General features: G+C 43.9%; 1 protein-coding gene across 3 annotated transcripts in view; it reads right to left on the reverse strand.

The window, feature by feature from the left end:
* IQCA1 (IQ motif containing with AAA domain 1) overlaps positions 1–22,008 on the reverse strand; it is a 171,929-nt gene that overhangs the window by 1,010 nt on the left and 148,911 nt on the right. The window contains exons 17-20 of one of the 3 annotated variants that reach the window (XM_067027215.1): positions 16,351–16,528; positions 8,511–8,749; positions 4,504–4,622; positions 25–2,613 (exon numbers count right to left, since the gene is read on the reverse strand). In XM_067027215.1, coding sequence (XP_066883316.1) covers positions 2,529–2,613; positions 4,504–4,622; positions 8,511–8,749; positions 16,351–16,528 — 621 coding nt within the window. In that variant the 3' untranslated portion in view covers positions 25–2,528. Of the gene's footprint in view, positions 1–24; positions 2,614–4,503; positions 4,623–8,510; positions 8,750–16,350; positions 16,529–22,008 lie in introns of those variants that run through there. The other 2 variants (XM_067027217.1, XM_059053485.2) reach the window with 2 other exon arrangements.

Below are 22,008 nucleotides of genomic sequence, written 5' to 3' on the forward strand. Positions count from 1 at the left end.
AAATTCACAATTTTTATATCTCCTTATACACAAATGAGAAAACTTCTCTGGGGCATATACACAGAAATAGAATTCCTGGTTGTAGGTCATAAGCATCTTCAATTTTATCTGATATTTCCAAACTGCACTCTGAAGTGTGTGAGTAGGACACCACCTCAGTCTTTGTGTGTCTTAAAGTATCTTTATTTTTTCCGATCTCTTGGATGTTAGTTTAGCTGGATACAAATTTTAGATAGACAGTTATTTTTCCTCAGCACTTTGCAGATATACTCTCACTTTCTTCTGGTGTCTATTTTTGCCAAGGAGACGTCTGATCTCCCAATTGCTTCTTTGCAGTAATCTGGTATCTTAAGACTGGCTTGTTGCCTTTTTCTTAGGTTCACAATAATGCATGTAGGTGTAGATCTGTTTCATGTGTTCTGCTGGTCATGTGGAGTTTGTTGTTAACCTAAGAAGTCACGTCTTTAATTAAGGAAAATTCTCAGCATGTATTTCTTCAAATAATTGTTGCTCTGACATTTCTTCTCTTCTTCTAGAACTGCTATTAGTTGGGTGTCAGTGTCTTCAAAGGTTCTTACTTGCAGTTTATAGGTTTTATGTTTTTATTTTTCTATGCTACCTTCTGGGGGGAGCTGTGAAAGAGTTGTGAAAAGAGTTCACACCTCTTTTAATTTTTGGCTTTTTATGTTAGTTACCTTATTTTTCATTTCAAAGCTTTCTTTTTGTGATTTTTTTCATAATTATCTGTTTTTATTCCATTTCTGCCTGCCTTTGTTTCAAAACTTTGTGTGCATCTCTAATGGAAGTTATGCCTTCATTTATTTTCTTGAACATCTTAATCATATTAATCTAAATGTTTTTGTTTAAACTATTGCCTTTTAATCATTTTTGTTTGAAGAGTGTATATAATACTAGATTTCCTAAAATGTTTTGGAATTTTGATTTTCAGATTTGTTTTGGTCTCTGTCTCTCATTATACCTACCTCCCTAGCAGTACTGCACTTGCTTCCACGTGGTTCTCTAAACCCACATCCAGAACCAGGACTTATAGGGTGTTTAGAAACTAATGCTCCTTGGTGATATTGGGATATCAAAGATCCAGCCATAGAAGCAGCAGATTTGTCATTTTATCTGCTACAACTCCTAATCTTTGTTTTCTATCATTTATTTCTCTCTATGCTACATGCCAGGCATCTGGTTGTCCCTGTGTTTGAGATTTATCTTTGTTTCTGGCACTTGGGGATTTTCTCACTCTTCTTTTCGCATTGACTCACCTCTCAGCGTAAGGTGAGGTGGCCAAGTACTTAAGGTGCTGGACTCCTAATTTACTGAGGCACAGTATGGAATATGGTCAATAAAATTGGCTTTGGAGTGAGATTTGAATTTTAGCTCTACTCCTTTTAAGCTGTGTGACCTGGAAAAAGTCATTTTGCCTCTTGTGGTTTTTGTTTGTCTGTTTTGTTTTGGCTGCTGCAGCAAATTACCACATGGCTTAAAAAAACACTTATTATCTTATAGTTCTGTAGATCAGAAGTCCAAAATGGTCTCATGGGACTAAAATCAAGGTGTCTGCAGGCTGTGCTCCTTTCTGGAGCTCCAGGGGAGAATCTGTCCTCTTGTCTTTTGGAGTTTCCAGAGGCCACCGGCTATCCTGGCTTGTGGCCCCATCTCTAGCTTCGAGCTAGCAGTGTTGTGCTACCTGGAGCCTCAATGATTCCTCACACTACCATCTCTCTGGTTTCTCTTCTTGTGCCCTCTTCTAACTTTTATGATTACACTGGACTCAAACGGATAATTCAGGGTAATCTGTCTTAAGGTCAGCTGATTAGCAAACTTATTCCATCTGAAACCTTAATTCCCCTTTGCCATCTAACCTAATATAGGCCCAGGTTCCAGGGACCCAGATGTAGATCTCTTTGGGGAGCCAATATTCTGCCTACTACACTTCACTATAACTCAGTTTCCCCATCTGCAAAATAGGGTAAATGGTGTGGTCTAACTGAGTTAATAGGGTGCCTGGCACATAAGTAGTTATAAGTATTAGCTAACACTATTATAACTATTACATCATTATCATTCAATAGTTTCTCCATCATGTGCATTGTGCAGGTACATGTGTTTGGAGAATCTGAAAGACCCTAGTCTGACACATTGTCAGAAGCACAGCTGGATGAAATTTCTCAGGGTGAAAATGATAGACCTGATTACCAGCAACTACAGCCATGGAATCACATTATTCGGCAGAGTGACAGTTTCATTCCTTCTATCCATCTGCTCAATCCATTTGCTGCTAAACAAGTTAACTGAACATCTAAGTGGGACAGGCTCTGTGCCAAGTCCTGGAGATATGACAGGAAGCAGAAATGGATGTGGGGTCAGCAGAAACTCTGCAAGCCAGAAGGGAGTGGCAGGACATATTTAAAGTGATGAAAGGGAAAATCCTACAACCAAGATTACTCTACCCAGCAAGGATCTCATTGAGTCTCAGATTCAATGGAGAAATTAAAACCTTTACAGACAAGCAAAAGCTAAGAGAATTCAGCACCACCAAATTCAGCTGTACAACAAATGCTAAAGGAACTTCTCTTGGCAGGAAACACAGGAGAAGAAGACCTACAATAACAAATGCAAAACAATTAATAAAATAGTAATAAGAATATACATATTGATAACTACCTTAAATATAAATGGATTAAATGCTCCCACCAAAAGACAAAGACTGGCTGAATGGATACAAAAACAAGACCCATACATATGCTGTCAACAAGAGACCCACTTCAGACCTAGGGACACATACAGACTGAAAGTGAGGGGATGGAAAATGATACTCCATGCAAATGGAAATCAAAAGAAAGCTGGAGTGGCAATTCTCATATAAGACAAAATAGACTTTAAAATAAAGACTATTACAAGAGACAAAGAAGGACACTACGTAATGATCAAGGGATCTATCAAGAAGAAGATATAACAATTGTAAATATTTATGCACCCAACATAGGAGCACCTTAATACGTAAGGCAAATGCTAACAAACATAAAAGGGGAAATCAACAGTAACACAATCATAGTAGGGGACTTTAACACCCCACTTTCACCAATTGACAGATCATCCAAAATGAAAATAAATAAGGAAACACAAGCTTTAAATGATTCATTAAACAAGATGGACTTAATTGATATTTATAGGACATTCCATCTGAAAACAACAGGATACACTTTCTTCGCAAGTGCTCATGGAACATTCTCCAGGACAGGTCACAAATCAAGCCTTGGTAAATTTAAGAAAATTGAAATCGTATCAAGTATCTTTTCCGACCACAAAGCTATGAGGCTAGACATCAATTACAGGAAAAAAATCTGTAAAAAATACAAACACATGGAGGCTAAACAATACGCTACTAAATAAGCAAGAGATCACTGAAGAAATCAGAGAGGAAATAAAAAAATACCTGAGACAAATGACAATGAAAACACGATGACCCAAAACCTATGGGATGCAGCAATAGCAGTTCTAAGAGGGAAGTTTATAGCAATACAATCCTACCTCAAGAAACAAGAAACATCTCAAATAAACAACCCAACCTTACACCTAAAGCAATTAGAGAAAGAAGAACTAAAACCCTGTGAAGTTAGCAGAAGGAAAGAAATCATAAAGACCAGATCAGAAATAAATGAAAAAGAAATTAAGGAAACAACAGCAAAGATCAATAAAACTAAAAGCTGGTTCTTTGAGAAGATAAACAAAATTGATAAACCATTAGTCAAGACTCATCAAGAAAAAAAGGAAGAATACTCAAATCAATAGAATTAGAAATGAAAAAGGACAGGTAACAACTGACACTGCAGAAATACAAAGGATCATGAGAGATTACTGCAAGCAACTATATGCCAATAAAATGGACAACCTGGAAGAAATGGACAAATTCTTAGAAAAGCACAACCTTCTGAGACTGAACCAGAAAGAAATAGAAAATATAAACAGACCAATCACAAGCACTGAAATTGAAACTGTGATTTAAAATCTTCCAACAAACAAAAGCCCAGGACCAGATGGTTTCACAGGCGAATTCTATCAAACATTTAGAGAAGAGCTAACACCTATTCGTCTCAAACTCATCCAAAAAACAGCAGAAGGAGGAACACTCCCAAACTCATTCTATGAGGCCACCATCACCGTGATACCAAAACCAGACAAAGATGTCACAAAGAAAGAAAACTACAGGCCAATATCACTGATGAACATAGATGCAAAAATCCTCAACAAAATATTAGCAAACTGAATCCAACAGCACATTAAAAGGATCATACACCATGATCAAGTGGGGTTTATCCCAGGAATACAAGGATTCTTCAATATATGCAAATCACTGTGATAAACCACATTAACAAGCTGAAAGATAAAAACCATATGATCATCTCAATAGATGCACAAAAAACTTTCGACAAAATTCAACACCCATTTATAATAAAAACCCTCCAGAAAGTAGGCATAGAGGGAACTTACCTCAACATAATAAAGTCCATATATGACAAACCCACAGCCAACATCGTTCTCAATGGTGAAAAATTGAAACCATTTCCTCGAAGATCAGGAACAAGACAAGGTTGTCCACTCTCACCACTCTTATTCAACATAGTTTTGGAAGTTTTCAGACACAGCAATCAGAGAAGAAAAGTAAATAAAAGGAATCCAAATCAGAAAGGAAGAAGTAAAGCTGTCACAGTTTGCAGATGACATGATACTATACATAGAGAATCCTAAAGATGCTACCAGAAAACTGCTAGAGCTAATCAATGAATTTGTTAGAGTAGCAGGATATATGCATTCCTCTACACTAATGATGAAAACTCTGAAAGGGAAATTAAGGAAACACTCCCATTTACCACTGCAAGATAAAGAATAAAATACCTAGGAATAAATCTACCTAAGGAGACAAAAGACCTGAATGCAGAAAACTATAAGACACTGATGAAAGAAATTAAAGATGATACAAACACATGGAGAGATATAACTTGTTCTTGGATTGAAAGAATCAACATTGTGAAAATGACTATACTACCCAAAGGAATCTACAGATTCAATGCAATCCCTACCAAAGTACCAATGGCATTTTTCACAGAACTAGAACAAAAATTTTCTCAATTTGTATGGAAACACAAAAGACCCCGAATAGCCAAAGCAACCTTGAGAAAGAAAAACGGAGCTGGAGGAATCAGGCTCCCTGACTTCAGACTATACTACAAAGCTACAGTAATCACGACAGTATGGTACTGGCACAAAAACAGAAATATAGATCAATGGAACAGGATAGAAAGCCCAGAGATAAACCCATGCATGTATGGTCACCTTATTTTTGATAAAGGAGGCAAGAATATACAATGGAGAAAAGACACCCTCCTCAATAAGTGGTTCTGGGAAAAATGGACAGCTACATGTAAAAGAATGAAATTAGAACACTCCCTAATAACACCATACACAAAAGTAAACTCAAAGTGGATTAAAGACCTAAATGTAAGGCCAGACACTATAAAACCCTTAGAGGAAAACATAGAACACACTATGACATAAATCACAGCAAGATCCTTTTTGACCCACCTCCTAGAGAAATGGAAATAAAAACAAAAATAAACAAATGGGACCTAATGAAACTTAAAAGCTGTTGCATAGCAAAGGAAACCAAAAGCAAGACGAAAAGACAACCCTCAGAATGGGAGAAAATATTTGCAAATGAAGCAACTGACAAAGGATTAATCTCCAAAATTTACAAGCAGCTCATGCATCCCAATATCAAAAAAACAAACAACCCAATCCAAAAATGGGCAGAAGACCTGAATAGACATTTCTCCAAAGAAGATATACAGATTGCCAACAAACACATGAAAGGATGCTCAGCATCACTAATTACTGGAGAAATGTAAATCAAAACTACAATGAGGTATCACCTCACACCAGTCAGAATGGCCATCATCAAAAAATCTACAAACAGTAAATGCTGGAGAGGGTATGGAGAAAAGGGAACCCTCTTGCACCGTTGGTGGGATTGTAAATTGATACAGCCACTATGGAGAACTGTATGGAGGTCCCTTAAAAAACTAAAAATAGAAGTACTAAAGGACCCAGCAATCCGACTACTGGGCATATACCCTGAGAAAACCATAATTCAAAAAGAGTCATGTACCACAATGTTCATTGCAGCTCTATTTACAATAGCCAGGACGTGGAAGCAACCTAAGTGTCCATCAACAGATGAATGGATAAAGAAGATGCAGCACATATATACAATAGAATATTACTCAGCCATAAAAAGAAACAAATTTGAGTTATTTGTAGTGAGGTGGATGGACCTGGAGTCTGTCATACAGAGTGAAGTAAGTCAGAAAGAGAAAAACAAATACTGTAAGTTAACACATGTATATGGGATCTACAAAACAAAATAGGTTCTGAAGAACCTAGGGGCAGGACAGGAATAAAGATGCAGACGTAGAGAATGGACTTGAGGACACGGGGAGGGGGGAGGGTAAGCTGGGACGAAGTGAGAGAGTGGCATGGACATATATACACTAACAAATGTAAAATAGATAGCTAGTGGGAAATAGCCACATAGCACAGGGAGGTCAGCTCAGTGCTTTGTGACCACATAGAGGGGTGGGACAGGGAGGGTGGGAGGGAGATGCAAGAGGGAGGAGATATGGGGATATATTTATATGTATAGCTGATTCACTTTGCTATAAAGCAGAAACTAACATACCATTATAAAGCAGTTATGCTCGAATAAAGATGTTAAATAAAAAGATCTGGATGTGGGGGATGGGGTTAGTGGTGATGGTGGTAAAATGATTTCGTTTCCCTGAAAAATGAAAAATGTGATCAAATGTGCCAAGAATGGATGTGAGAAGCATATGCTTTCTCATCCCAGGTTATAAAATGGTAGCATTTCCTTCTTTTGATTAGTATGATTGGTTCCAGTTATTGGACCTCAAGCACCTGTAACAGATAGAAAAACTTCTAGAAATCATTTCGGAAAGTTAAAAACCCAGCTAAGAGAAAGCATAGATTTGAACACCTAAGCTTACTTCCTCAAAATAAGGAGAAACATTATTTTAGAAAGGAGAAATAACCTAGGGAGTTCTGAAAAGGATATATCGCTTGAAGAGGATGAATATTTGCAATTAATACTAACAAAGTTTAAATAGTTAACAAGCATACTGATTCAGACACTTGGCAATAGCTCCAGCTTGGAGTTGGAAATATTTCTTTTGAGTTTTTCTAGAGCAGGGGTCAGGAAACTATGGCTGATGGGACAAATCTGGTCTGCTGCTTGTTTTTGCAAATAAAGTTTTATTGGAACTCAGTAATACTGAGTCATTTATGTTCTCTGGATGCTTTTGCACCATGAGGCAGAGTTTAATAGTTGTGACAGAGACTGTGTAGCTCTCAAAGCCTAAAATATTTGTGATCTGGACCTTTTTGGAAAAAGTTTGTTAACCCTTATGCAGATCATTATTTTGGGGATCAGTATTGAGACTATTTTCAACCTTCATTGAAGCATCAGCAGCAAAGCAGAGGGGAAACAGTTTCTAGAGTTGGTGGAAAAGTGACACGTTGTAGAGGGAATTTTCCTAATCCCAAGCAGGCTTTCAGAGACAAGAGGCTTCAACAGGAATTCCAGCTCTCTTTCCAGTGACTGCATGGCCAAGATGGTGGTGGATATAATTGCGTGGATACGGTTTTCCTCCCTTTTCTTTCCAGTTGGCCAAGAAAACTACCTTTAGGTTCAGAAAGAGAACACAACTGTACTCATTCTTATTAAAAGGATTTGGAGGGGTTGCCTGCTGGCCTGGGCCTTGGGGACGAAGGCTCTAAAACTGATTGTGCCTGGAAAAGGCACATCACTCTTGGCTAGTTCTTTTCCTCCCATATCGAGGGATATGGAAGAGTTAATTCTCAAAGTTTCCTCCAGATCTAAAAAGTTCTGTGAACATATCAGAGCGTGTTCAAAAATAGGAAAACTAAATGTTGGCGAATTTTCTTGTGATTTCCTATCTCAAGTGTACTGGAAGATGAAGTGTACCAGGGCAAATATGGAGCAAAAGAAGCACTGGCTGGAATTCCACTGTTTAGGGAATGTTTTCTCTATGCAAACTTGTGCCATTATGTGAATTACGAAGTAAAAACAAGTGAGAACCAAGAGAGGGGTGTGTGTGTGTGTGTGTGTGTGTGTGTGTGTGTGTGCGCGCGCGCGCGCGCAAATCCAATGGTTTTGAAGCTGCTACTCAATTCTGCAATTTGGCTGTTCATTTATAAGGCCATGGATCACAATGTTTCTAAAATTTGGAAGACATGTGCTTTACTGCTAAGGCCAGAAAAATATTGTGGCCCCCAAATTTTGAGTTTCTAAATTTTACTGGGTATGGTAGAGTCCAAATGCATGACACCCAGGAGATCGGAGGGAGGAGGTGACGTGACAAGTGTTTGCTGCTAGGACCTGGCCAGACAGGCGTTGTGTTTACCTTAAAGCTCTCTTCTTCCTCTTGGTAGACGGGACTCATGCTGGTGAGAGACGCGATGAACTCGAGGGCGGTGAGCGGCTTGTGAGATTGCTGCCGGATTCTCCGCTCCGTCAGCACCTCCTTCACCACTTGGACGATGTGTCCCTGGGTGAAGCCGTCGGTGATGTTTGCCAGGCAACTGACACTCAAGGCACCAGTGATGACTCCGCCGTTGCGCTGAATGATCTCTTTCCACAAAACTGTTGTATCCAAAATGATGGAAAAGACAGAGAACAGGAGTCACCACAGAGAAAGCAGCATTAACCCAGTTCCCAGGACAAAGCTGTGGCTCACCAAGAAAGGGGAGCACAGGACGTCTGCTCCAATTTGTAATTCAAATGAGCGGGAAGCCACATAACCAAATGCTCTGCCCCGAGTGATTTTCAACCATAAAGGATGCACACCGATGGCCCTGAGGTCTACAGACTATGAAACCCTTGAATTGACAAGGAAAAATTAAACTAGGGTCAATATGGTTTTAGGGTGGTACCTTCAAAGATGTGCAAAATCTTCCAAAATTGGAAATTTACGTGGGTGTCTATGGCATTTGGCTAAGCAGGAGTCTGACTTGTTTGAGCTATAAAGTTCATTTCTTACATGATTTTTATGTGTGGAATTGGAATGCAGAGTCCAATTTCTATCAGCCAAGGCAGGGCTCAGTTCCCGTTGGGTGTAAGACACTGTCCCACACGTCCTATTAGACAGAGCAACTGGACCCTTTATTCTCTGCCCCCAACAATGGGAAAACATGCACAGATTAACAGATCTACCAGATGGGTGTCCTGTTGTTGTGTGGGACCTGGGGTAACTGGGAGGTTTCACTTAGAACACAGGGATGCTGTGAAGATGAATTATGAAATTATCCCTGATGTGTACTTAAACTTAGAGATAGGATGGTCTCCCATACAACATCTGAGACGAGATTACACTTTGAGGACTACCAGGGAGATAAATGAGACTTGCTGTGGTGTGTTTAGTTCTATCCAGACAGTGAGGAAGGATGCAGGCAGGGGTAAGGCCTTCCGTATCAGAACCAGCTGCAGTACTGAGAAGATTTGGCCAGATGTCTCTAGAGCATTTTGACCTTCTTTGAGGAATATTTGAAATAGTTTTGAAAAAATTGAAGATTACTGCATGATCTGAGCACTGTCAGGTGTGTGACATGACCGCATCATCCAAATACATTGATCCAAAAATACCTGCTGAAATGAAAAGGTCCAATGACTCTCAAGGGATAGAATGACTTGGAACGTAACTAGGACCCATGTCAGAGTCTGGCTTTTGGGGCCAAGAGTTATTCCAACAATGCGTCTCCACTGTCCTCCTTGGCGGGGGATCCTTGGCCCCAAGGTGAGCTGAGTTGCTGGGAAGGGGTGCATGTTATCATGGGGCCTGTGGTGTCTTCCAACGGTGGAAGGTTAGCCATCAAGGGATGAAAGCTGCAGTGAGACCAGCAAAAGAGCCACAGGGGCCCCCAAATTTGCCTAAAGCAGCATCTTCCTCCTGAGTCTACACTGCTACTTCCTTGGTGGGTTTATCTGAACCTGAACCCATCTAAGGTAAAAGTGGGAGTATAAAGATTTACTTCTCAAACCGCTATGAGAAATAAGGACACGAACGTGTACAAATCACTTGGAAGAAACTATTCTGGCATATGGTGGACACTTTCTCTTCTGTAGCTTTATTACTCTTATTTCTGTAATTTTATTACTATCAAGTCATTCCACTTTGTACCAAAATTTCCTAATGCTCAGTAAAACATCAATTTTAAAAGCTAACACAAAATAAACTACAGAGTATTTCTAAGCATGTCCGTGTAAGAGACAGATTGGAGCAGGGGAGGATTACCCTTATCTAAATACAACTGTTGTAGAGTTAGACATCAGGAGACACAACCCGTGGTAAAAACACACAGCCACAACAACAACCAGATGACACCATCCCTTGGGATCTCGTCTGTCTCCTGTCCTCATTCATAACATCTGGAAGCCGTGCAAATAGGTCTGAGTGGTGACTCTGGGAGCTGAGAAGGGAACACGTTTTATGGGACAGTCACTGGTGAGAACCCCGAAACCCGAGGACCTGGTAGATACCCCAGGCTGGGAACCCAGAGCAGCTGCAGACTCGGACACCCGTGGGTGAAATTCCTACCCGCAGCGCGGATGGGACAAACAGTGAGGGCCGAGGGCTTCCCGGCGACAGATATCAGCTCTCCCGTGCCTCCCTGTTAAGCTATGAAAGTCACAGCCTCCCTGTATTTTAACACAAAAATCCCTGCAAGGAAAGGTTCAGTAACAGTGATGCAGACGTCAGGATCAACAGACACACACAACTATATATAAAGCAGACAACCAACAAGGACTTACTGTACAGCACAGGGACCTCTACTCAATATTTTATAATAATATATAAGGGAAAAGAATCTGGTAAAGAATATACGTATATACATACAACTGAATCACTGTGCTGTATACCTGAAACTAACATGATATCGTAGATCAACTATACTCCAGTAAAAAACAGTGATGCAAAAAACGACAATTACTCTGGTCTAGTGTGGACACGTAAACACCCTGTTGACACTGAACATGATATATTCGTGTAAAGTCTTGGTCAAGCTTCGTCAAAATACCTAAAACGTTGATGACTTCCCGAAGCTCATCACTTGTTAATGGTGGTGCAGTTACAGCTGCGGTGGGACCTGCCCACTTGCCCCCAGCCATCTCCAGGTCCAGAGGAGGGCAGTGAGAATCAGGCTTGACGTCCTTCTCACGTTTGATGAACTAGACTTACTAGCCTTTTTAAAAAAACAGCTTCTGGCTTCCCAGGTGGCGCAGTGGTTGAGAATCTGCCCGCCGATGCAGGGGACACGGGTTCGAGCCCTGGTCTGGGAAGATCCCACGTGCCGCGGAGCAACTAAGCCCGTGAGACACAACTACTGAGCCTGCGCGTCTGGAGCCTGTGCTCCGCAGCAAGAGAGGCCGCGACAGTGAGAGGCCCGCGCACCGCGATGAAGAGTGGCCCGTGCTTGCCAGAACTAGAGAAAGCCCTCGCGCAGCAACGAAGACCCAACACAGCCAAAAATAAAAATAAATAAATTAATAAACGCCTACCCCCAACATCTTCTTTAAAATAACAAAAAAACCCCCAAAACAAACAAAAAAGAAAGCTGCACTGTTTACAAATAAAATAATAATAAAAAAAGAACCACTTCTACTGCTTTTACAAAGCCACCGGATCATGGGTTCTTGGCCCCTAAATAGCCGCTCTGGGGCAAAAGAGGGGATTCAGGCGTGGAGGGAGCGCAAGCCTGGTGGCTCATTGCAGTGGGAGGCCCATAGCCAGTACTGCAGCCACGAGCAGGCTACCAAGCTGTTTTTTTTTTTTTTTTTTTTTTGCGGTACGCGGGCCTCTCACTGTTGCGGCCCCTCCCGTTGCGGAGCACAGGCTCCGGACGCGCAGGCCCAGCGGCCATGGCTCACGGGCCCAGCCGCTCCGCGGCACGTGGGATCCTCCCGGACGGGGGCACGAACCCGCGTCCCCTGCATCGGCAGGCGGACTCTCGACCACTGCGCCACCAGGGAAGCCCGCTGCCAAGCCTTTGGTCCAGCGGGGGAGGGGTGGTGGTGGGCACAAAAGCACAGCAGGCTTGGGCACTGGCAATGGGCGTGGCCGTGACGACCACAGGCCAGGGCTACAAAACGGTTCAAGGCGGCTGAGGGGCTCTCTGGACCTCCTGCCGTGTTTTACCTTCCTTTCTCGGATGTAGATAGAGGGCCCCTCAGTTCTTCAGACTAATCTACATCCCCTTCGAAGCCCTGCTTTAGGCTGAAAGGAAACTTTGGGGTCTTTGGGACCCCTTCTCTGCGTTTGGCATTCCCAATTGATTCTATCCTGGCTAGTGCTTGAGATGACACAGTCTCTTAAAAGTCATTTTTATTTGGAATTTTGCAAAAGCACAAGAGGGTGAATAATGTGATTTGGATGAGCTTCTGGCCTCCGCAGTCTAGAATTCCAGAAAAATCAAAAGACGTGGGTTGATAACAAGAAACGAAATTGAGTTATTTGTAGTGAGGTGGATAGACCTGGAGACTGTCATACGGAGTGAAGTAAGTCAGAAAGAGAAAAACAAATACTGTATGGTAACACATATATATGGAATCTAAAAAAAAAAAATGGTTCTGAAGAACCTAGGGGCAGGACAGGAATAAAGACGCAGACGTAGAGAATGGACTTGAGGACACGGGGAGGGGGAAGGGTAAGCTGGGATGAAGTGAGAGAGTGGCATGGACATTTATACACGACCAAATGTAAAACAGATAGCTAGTGGGAAGCAGCCGCACAGCACAGGGAGATCAGCTCGGTGCTTTGTGACCACCTAGAGGGGTGGGACAGGGAGGGTGGGAGGGAGATGCAAGAGGGAGGAGATATGGGAATGTATGTATATGTATAGCTGATTTACTTTGTTATAAAGCAGAAGCTACCACGGCATTGTAAAGCAGTTATACCCCAATAAAGATGTTTAAAAAACCCCAAACAAACAAAGACATGGGCTGGACCCCTCCAAGCAGACACAGGGTCTAAGGTGGGGGGCCTGTGATGAATCGGGTTATTAGCAGAACAGACCCCGGGGAAGAGAGTCAGGAGGAGGCATCAGGAACGTGGAGAGAAGGAAGCCCAAAGGGATTTCTGGGGACTAGACATGGCATTAATCAACCCGGGGGTGGATTTTCTTTGCAGAGACATTTTGAAGGAAACCGCCTGATTTGGGGAAAGGAGGTAGATATTGAATTATATCTGGTAAACCTTAAGGACCGTGTTTCCTCTGGCTGATCCACCCTTCTCTCCTCGGCCCTGTCACTCCCTCGCACCGCCTGGAGAATCCGAGAAGGTGGACTGTGAGTGTGTTCCGTGCACCTTTGGCCCTCTGCTGCCAGCAGATAGATGGACAAGCAAGAGCCCAACTTACGGATTTGCAGCCCAGGCTTTTACAGGCTGCAAGAGACCGTTTGTGATCATTGCAAAGACAGGAATAGTCTTTCTTTAAGATAGATGTCCCAGCCACTGTGGCTATGGTAACTTCAAGGTCACTGGAGGAAACGCTGGGCAGCATTTATGATGTTGGCGAGAATGGCAGCCTGAACAAATCACCCACCGAGAAAGAAATATGTGAGACCCGTGTGGTTGAGTGGACAGAGCCCTGGGCCCAAGATGACCACTGCTGCAGGTTTATCATCTGCCCACAGGTGAAGGGATCCTTCCTCCTTCCTCTCCCACGATGCTGCCGTGAGGCGATTCAAGTTGGAATCTGTCTTGTGATCTGAGTCCCTAGAGAGGCCTGGCACTTTATCAAAAGAACACAACTGTCCTTGTTATACATCAATAGCTTCATTTTGAAAAGGGCCTATGGTTTTGTCAAACAGTCGAAACTGTTCAAAGTAAAGAATAACGTTCTAGCCCCTGAAAATTAACAATACTCTACCTTATTCCATTAAGATAACTTAAAATATATATACAATACAGAGAGAGAGAGGGACAGAGAGACACAGAGAATCTAAGCAAGGGGTACGAGAGCGGGAGAGCTCTGATGGAGCCAGGAGCGTGGAATCCTCTGTAGCGGGCAGAGAACGCTGGCGCTCACCCATCTCTGTGTTGACTCCTTCCTTGGCTAAACTACACATCCCTGCCCCCTTGAAACTTGGTGGGGCCTCGTACGTCATTCTGGCCAATGTGGCTAGAGGACCCGTTGGGCACTCCTCAGTCTGGTCCCTAAATCTCCCGAGAGATCATTGATACTATCTTTCTTTCTTTTCCTTTGATGCTGGCTGGCTGCAAAGGATCCAGTGGAGGGCCTGTAGGCCCCAGAAGATGGAGAAGTCCCTAGATGGCTGGAGAAATAACTGGGCTCCAAGTCCTCCTGTGCTTTGCACATAACATTGTGATTATGATCACACTTTATCAAGACAGAAGCTAATGCATATTGCAAACGGAGTAGCTAATAAGCTAAGAGTTTATAATGTATGGGGAGTAAAGGGTTGTTCTTCTAGCAAATCACACTGACCAGGAACTTAAGGTCAACCAGAAAGGACCATATATCCTCCCTGTTTTGGTGGTGCTATTGTGACTAATGAAGGATTAATAGAAACCAAGTCTGACCTAATAGTTTTTATTATTATCAGCAATGCACCATGGCTACCACATCATCGCTACTGCCATCTCCTCTACCATGACCACCATCATCTCCATCACCCCCAGGCTGCGGTCACGACCACCATCATCTCCATCACTTCCAGGCTGCGGTCACCATCACCGCCATTTCCAGCAGCACCATCATCATCTCTAAACCAAATCTACCACCACCACCACTACCATGGGCGGCCAAGACGACCCCTCAATGTGTCGCACCTTTGGTATTCACACGCTGTGTAGTCCACTGTCCTTGAACTTAGGCTGGCCCTGTGACTTTCTCTTGACCAGTAGTAGAGTGTGGTGAAGGTGACTCTGTGTGACTTCTGCAGCTGGGTCACAAGGATCCTTCCAGCTTTTGCCTGAACCTCTTGAAACGTTTCCCCTTAGGATGTTCCCCCTGGGGACCTAGCTGCCGGGCTGTGGAAGGCCACGGGGAGGGGACAGGTATAGGAGGTCTGATCACCAGCCCCCACTGAGCTCCCAGCTGACAGCCTGCAACAACAGTCATGGAGGGAACGGTCCTGGATGTCCAGCCCTGTCCAGTCTTCAGATGACTGGAGTCCCAGCCGCCATTGACTGCACCATCATGAAACACCTCGGGGAGAACCCCCCCGCTGAGCCCAGTGGCCCCTCAGAATCACGAGAGGCGTACTTTGTGGTTTCAAGCCACTGGGGAGGTCTGTCACACAGCAATAGATAATGGAAACCACCACCAGCACCACTGCCGGCTCCCTGGGCCATTTACCAACCTGCCATTTAAACATTCCTCCTCCCCGCCCACCATCACCGCCTCCTCCCCCTCCACCCGTGCTCTCGGGAGCTGAGATGGCGCCGGGCATTCTAGCCATCTCATATGAGGGTCACCACAGCCCTGTGAACTGAACAGCTCTCCTACTTCAGAGTGGAGAAAATGGAGGCTCAGAATGTCAGCCTGCCTCTCAAGGTCATCAGCTATTCGGCGGGAGAGCCAGGATCAAAACCAGGTCTCGTCAGAGCCCACGTGCCACGGCTCTTCCCAATTTCATTGCGCTGCCTCCCAGGGTCACTTTTTTGTATTGTTCCCATTTAAAAATAGGTTTCAAAAGAAGTGATTTTGAATCTGTCTATCCAAGGGAAAAAATGGGGAAAAAAGTAAGCTCTTGTTGTATTTAGTGCTTAAGTAAATCAACATTCTCTTGGACTAGTATTTTGAGCCTGGAAAAAAAAAATCGACCAGGTGAAAAGAAATGCCGTTGCATGGGAAAGGCGTCACCGCCACGGGGACCAGCTGAGCGACCCTAATCTACCTGTCAAAAGAAAAATTCTCACCCACAGGGGCTTTTGTCTCCTTCAGGGCTCACAATAATAATCCCTGTGCAGTTTCCTTTTGTCTTGGGTAAAAAGAATTATGTTAACAACAGAACAGAGATCTGTTGCTCTTGGGACCCGGTGTTGATGTTTATGGCTTGGAGTTCGGCTGACGTCCGTCCTGAGGCACCGGGACTTACGTCACCTTCTGACGGTCACTGGGTGGCGGAGGCCAGGCCCCTGGCTCAAGCGCACATGCCTGCGAGCCCACCCCGGACGGCCCAGCCTCGGTTACCGCACACTGGAAGGGGTGAGGGGTACTTGCCGTATCTGGAAGCATAGTCTGGTCTGGGAACCAAAATAATTTTTTGATAAACTTTGCAAAAAGGTTGAAGTTCAGCGTCAAAAGGTCGCTGTGTTGTCCCCACGATCAGAATCCTGTCACCTGGTTTCAGGAGCTTCAGGATTTTGGGAAGCTGTTTTTTCAGGCGCTTAGGTTCCATCTGGGAGGAAGAGAGAGGGAAAAAAATGAGCCCGCACCTAGAAAAGAAGAATTAAGAACAAAAGAAAATATAGCCTTGGACGCACTGTGGCGTACGTTTGTTAAAAAGTGGCGCCCCGACACACTTTCTTAGAGGTTGTTCTGGGTCGGGTCTCGGGATGTGGTTCCTGGTTTGCACGGTCTGAATTGCTGGCCCTTCCTTTCCTTAAGTCTGGTGTTCAGATTTGGAAAGGGGGAAGGAAGGAAGCACCTGACCGAACGTTCTAGCATCTTAACGCTAAGAATGGGAAACAGGGCGGATTTCCAAGAGGAAGGAAGCTGGCTGGGATTGAGAATTGGTTTCCGGTGTGCTCCTCTGAGCTGTTTTGAAGGTGAGCTCAGGATTTCCTTTGCTGGCGTCTGTGACAATGAGGACCAGGGTCTTGGATCTCAGATCTGAAAACAGCTGGTTACATAAGAGTGTGAAGCTTCTCTCTGAAGCAGTTTGGATGTAGTTTGAACCTGTATTATTTCAGGATAATCTCAGCACTAATGAGGGACGGGGGCAAGACTTGAGGTACCTGAGGGAGGATAACTTCTGGCCTCTGGGCGGGGTGGGGGGGGGGCCATGGCAGATTTGGCCGCGTTGCCATGGCAACGCATGGGCTTTAAATCAACCGCAACTAGTGCAGCAAGAGGAAGCGGCTAGGGGTGATGGGGGGGGGCCTCCACAGAGACACCCAACAACAATCTGGGCCTTTTTTGCTCCCATTTGGCTCAGGGGCAATTGAGCCAGAGAGTTAAAAGATCCCAGCTATCCTGGGGCTTTCCTGGAACCACCCCAGCACATGTGAGCTACTCTATAGAGATGAGGCCGCCTGTTGCTTGGCCCTGTGTGTCCTGCACACCTGGCCGGAAGACAGCCCCGCACGCCTGCCTGCAGGAAGGGGCTGGTAGCATCTATCGGGAAGGGAGTGGGAGTGGGATAAACTCCACGCTCGGGAATAAAAGCGAATGGCAGGAAACTGGAGGCACGGGGGTGCCAGAGCTGTGCGCGGCCGCAGGGCCTCTGGGACAAGGACACTCGTGTGCCGGGGAATCTGTTCCCTGGGAGGCCCTGTGGCCGCCCCATGGGACTGGGAGTCAGACCTGGGACGGCAGAGCCTGCTGGGCAGGAGGAGGGAGGGTGGTGTTAGGAGTGTGGTCCGCAGGGCGGGTGTGAGCCGGGTGGGTGATGCTGATGCCGGGGAGGGAGGGGGAGGGAACGGGCTGCGGCCATGCAAGGGGGGGCGGACCAGTGTTGCGCCCCTTCCTCCTTCCTTCTGTTTGACCAACAGAAAGGCCCAGTTCCGTGTCTGGATTGACGGGGCACGGGGAAAATACTGGATGAGGAAGAGCAAGGCGCCGGGCCGAAAGCCCGGTGGGAAGTTGCGGAAACTTTTGGCTCCGATGAGGCAAGAGGTTGGGGGCTTGCCTTGACCTTCCAGGACAGGGCAGCTTGTTAACTTCCCGGCCCGTCTGCCTTGCTCATTACCTCTTACGCCCAGGCTGCTTCCATAGTACTGGTACCATCTGCTGCATGTTTCCTGTGTTCCAGGGGTCTCGCTCGGTGCCTGACACGAACCTTCTCACCATATCCTCGCAGCCACCCCAGGAGAGGGACCCGTTCTCACCCTCACTCCGGAGATGCTGGCCTGAGGCACAAGGAGGCCAAGTGACGTCCGAGACCCAGAGTGCATGAGCCAGTCCCCAGCTGCCAGCATGGAGCTGGTGACTCCAGGACCTTACTCCTCCCTCTGTTCTGGGGACCCTGCCTTTCAGAGGGGATGTGCGGGGGGCCTTGCTTGCCCCACCCCCAATTCCCTTCCTGTTTAGGGGCCTATAGCGATTGAGGGCTGCAAAGGAGACTTAAAATATCTATTATTATTATATTATGTTTATATCATTATTATGGTATAGATCAGCTTTATTGAGATATAATTCACATACCATATAATTCACCTATTTAAAACGTAGGATTCACCAATAAAATTAAAATATTAAAAAAGTAAAATGTATGATTCAGTGGTTTTTAGTATATTCACAGAGTTGTGCAACCATCACAATTAATTTTAGAACGTTTTCATGTCCGTTGCCCCCAAAAGACCCCACCCATTAGCAGTCACTGCCCATTTTCCCCCAACCTCCTTCTGCAATCCAAGGCATTCACTAATCTACTTTCTATCTCTACAGATTTGTATCTTCTGGATAGTTCATAAATAGAATCATTCAATATGTGTCTGTGTGTGTGTGTGGCTTCTTTCATTTAGGGTAACATTTTCGAGGTTCACCCATGTTGTGGCGTGTTCTAGCACTTCATTTTAATTGCTGAATGGTATCCTTTGTATGGATATGCCACATTTTATTTATCTACTCATCAGTCGATGGACATTTGTTTTTCTTACGCTTTTTGGCTGTTGTGAATAACGCTGCTATGAACATTTGTGTATAAGATTTGTATGGACTAATGTTTTCATATCTCTTGGGTATGCACAGAGGAAATGAATTGTTAGGTCTTACGGTTACTCTATGTTAAACCTTTTAAAGAAATGCCAGACTGCTTTCTCAAGTGTCTGCACCATTTTACAATTCTAGCAGACAGCAGAAGATTTAAGTTTCTCTGGATCCTTACCAACACTTGTTATTGTCTGTTTTTCTTATTTTTTTCCTTTTATTTAGCCAACCTAGTGGGTGTGAAGTGGTATCGGATTGTGGTTTTGACTTTTACTTCCCTGGAGGCTAAAGATGTTAGCATCTTTTCACGTGCTTAATGGCCATTTGTATACCTTCTTTGGAAAGACGTGTATTCAGATCCTTTGCCCGTTTTTTTAAATTGGGTTACTTGTCTTTTTAATATTGAGTTGTAAGAGTCATTTATATGTTCTAGATACAGGTCCCTTGTCAGATTAATGACTTGCAAATATTTTTCTCCCATTCTGAGTTGTCTTTTCACTTTCTTGTTGATGTCTTTTACAGCAAAAAGTTTTCAGTTTTGATGAGTTCAGTTCAAGTTTCCTTCCGTTGCTTATGTTCCTGATATTGTATCCAAGACACCACTGCTTAATCCAAGGTCACAGAGATTTACATCTCTATTTTCTTCTCAGGATTTTATAGTTTTAGCTCTTGCTTTTAGGTCTGTGGTGCACTGTTGGTTAACTGTGTGAGGTAGGGGTCCAACTTCATTCTTTGGCAGGTGGCAATCCAATTGTCCTAGAAGCATTTGTTGAAAAGACTATTCTTTCTCCATTGAATTGTCGTGGCACTTCTGTCAAAAAAGTCAATTTTTTGTAAATGTGAGGGTTTATTTCTGGGCCAGTTCTATTCCATTGGCCCATATGTCTCTCCTTAGGCCAGTACCACACTGTCCTGACTGCTGCAGCTTTATGGTAAGTTTTGAAACTGGGAAGTGTGAGTTCTCCAACTCCGTTCTTTTTCAAGATCGTTTTGGCTATTCTGGGTCCTTTGAATTTCCATATGGATTTTAGGATCAGCTTGTCAATTTCTGCAACTAAGGTCGCTGGAATTTTGATGGGGATTGTGTTGAATCTGTAGATCAATTTGGGATTCTTGCCATCTTAACAATAAGTTTTTCAATCCATGAATATGATGTATCTTTCTATTTATTGAGGTCTTCATTAACTTTTTTCAACAATGTTTTTGTAGTCTTCAGAGTAGAAGTCTTGCACTTCTTTTGTTAAGTTTGTTCCGATTTTTTTGGATGTTATTATAAATGGAAGTGTTTTCTTAATTCTAATTTTTTCATTGCCAGTGTATAGAAATGTTGCTTTTTGTATATCGATCTTGTATCCTATCCTGCAACCTTGCTGAACTAGTTTATTAGTTCTAATACTGCTTTAGTGAATTCCTTAGGATTTTCTGTATACAAGATCATGTCATCTGCAAATATAGTTTTATTTCTTCTTTTTCAATATGGATGCCTTACTTAATTTTCTTCCCTGATTGCCCTGGTGAGAACCTCCAATATAATGTTGGATAGAAGAGGGGCTCTTAAGGGGAAAACATCCAGTGTTTTACCATTAGGATGATGTCAGTTGTGGAGTTTTTTGTAGTTGCTCTTTATTAGGCTGAGGAAGTTTCCTTTTCTTTCTATTTTTTTAATCATGAAGGGGTGTTGTATTTTGTCAAATGCTTTTTCTGCATCTGTTGAGAGGATGGTGTGGTTTCTGTCCTTTATCTTTAATGATATAGTTTATTACATTAATTGACTTTTGGATGCTAAGCCTGGGATAAATCCCACTTGGTCATGGTGTATAATCCTTTTTCTGTGTTGTTGGATTCAGTTTAAAGGGACGTTTTGTAATGTAACTCACAGCAGAGAAAGAGATGGGATTTTTACAGTAAAATAAATCTCACAGGCTAGGCCTGAAGCCAGATCACCAGGCAGCTTCCGACCATTTCCTTCTGCCCTCACAGAAGTCCAGAGGCTGCTTGGCTCCATCAGGAGGGAACAATGGCCCTGCAGGACTCCACCCAGGAAGCGTGAATGGGGGTTGGGGACAACAGAGGAGCTTAAAAGAGGGCAAAGCACAGGAGAGGGATGACCCAGAATGAGACTCCCTGAAATCCCGGAAATGGGCATAAGGATGGAAACCTGCTCTCGAAGGGGCAGCTCCCCAACTCCTACCCCAGGTCTTTGCAGAAACCTGCCTTTGCTCAGACCCATGCCTCTGGGCTGCCTAGCATAGGGAGGCATGTTTGGTGGGCCTTGGCTTTGCTACTGAACTTCCCTCAGGGGTCGGGCTCTGTGCAAAAATGAAAAGCTCAAGGAAAACAACTCCATAATAACAGGCAGATGACATAGCAAATGGTTCAGTGCACAGGCTTTGGGTCAGACAGACCTGATCCCAGTCTTGGCTCTGCTCTTAACAGATGTGTGACCTTGGGCAGGTTACTCAACTTCTCTGAGCTTTAGTCCCTGCATCTGAGAAATGGGAATAATCATAGGTCCTAACCTGGAGGGATGCCATGAGGAGTATATGGCGTAATGTGTCCGTCTGACAAGTGCTTGAAATATAAGTGCTGGTAGGAAATCAATGCTAGGTCTTCTCTATTCAAGAGAAAGGTTTCTAGAGGGGAGAGTCAGAAAAACTGGGGGCTTTATGATTTGAAGGAAACTAGCAATATTGTCAACGGAGCTGAATGACAGTGTAAAAATCTCCCACAGTTTCCACTGCACTGGATGATAAGAGGTCAATTGCTCATCTCTGAGGAGCTGCCTCCTAGGCCCTCATGCCACCGAGGAAAGACCTCTGCTGAGATTCTGGAAGAATACTCCTTAAAGGAATATCTACACCTGTGCCAGGAAAAAATCCACTGCATTTAGACAAGGCTTGGAGAGTTTGGAGATATTCAGAATTCATTTTACCAGGGTGGATCCAAAGCTCTCTTATGAAAAGTTGTTATACTAAAAACGTAACCCTTTGAAAAGGCAGGAGGAGGGGC

This window comes from Kogia breviceps, chromosome 2 (assembly GCF_026419965.1).
Source record: "Kogia breviceps isolate mKogBre1 chromosome 2, mKogBre1 haplotype 1, whole genome shotgun sequence".
Taxonomy (NCBI): Eukaryota; Metazoa; Chordata; class Mammalia; order Artiodactyla; family Physeteridae; genus Kogia; species Kogia breviceps.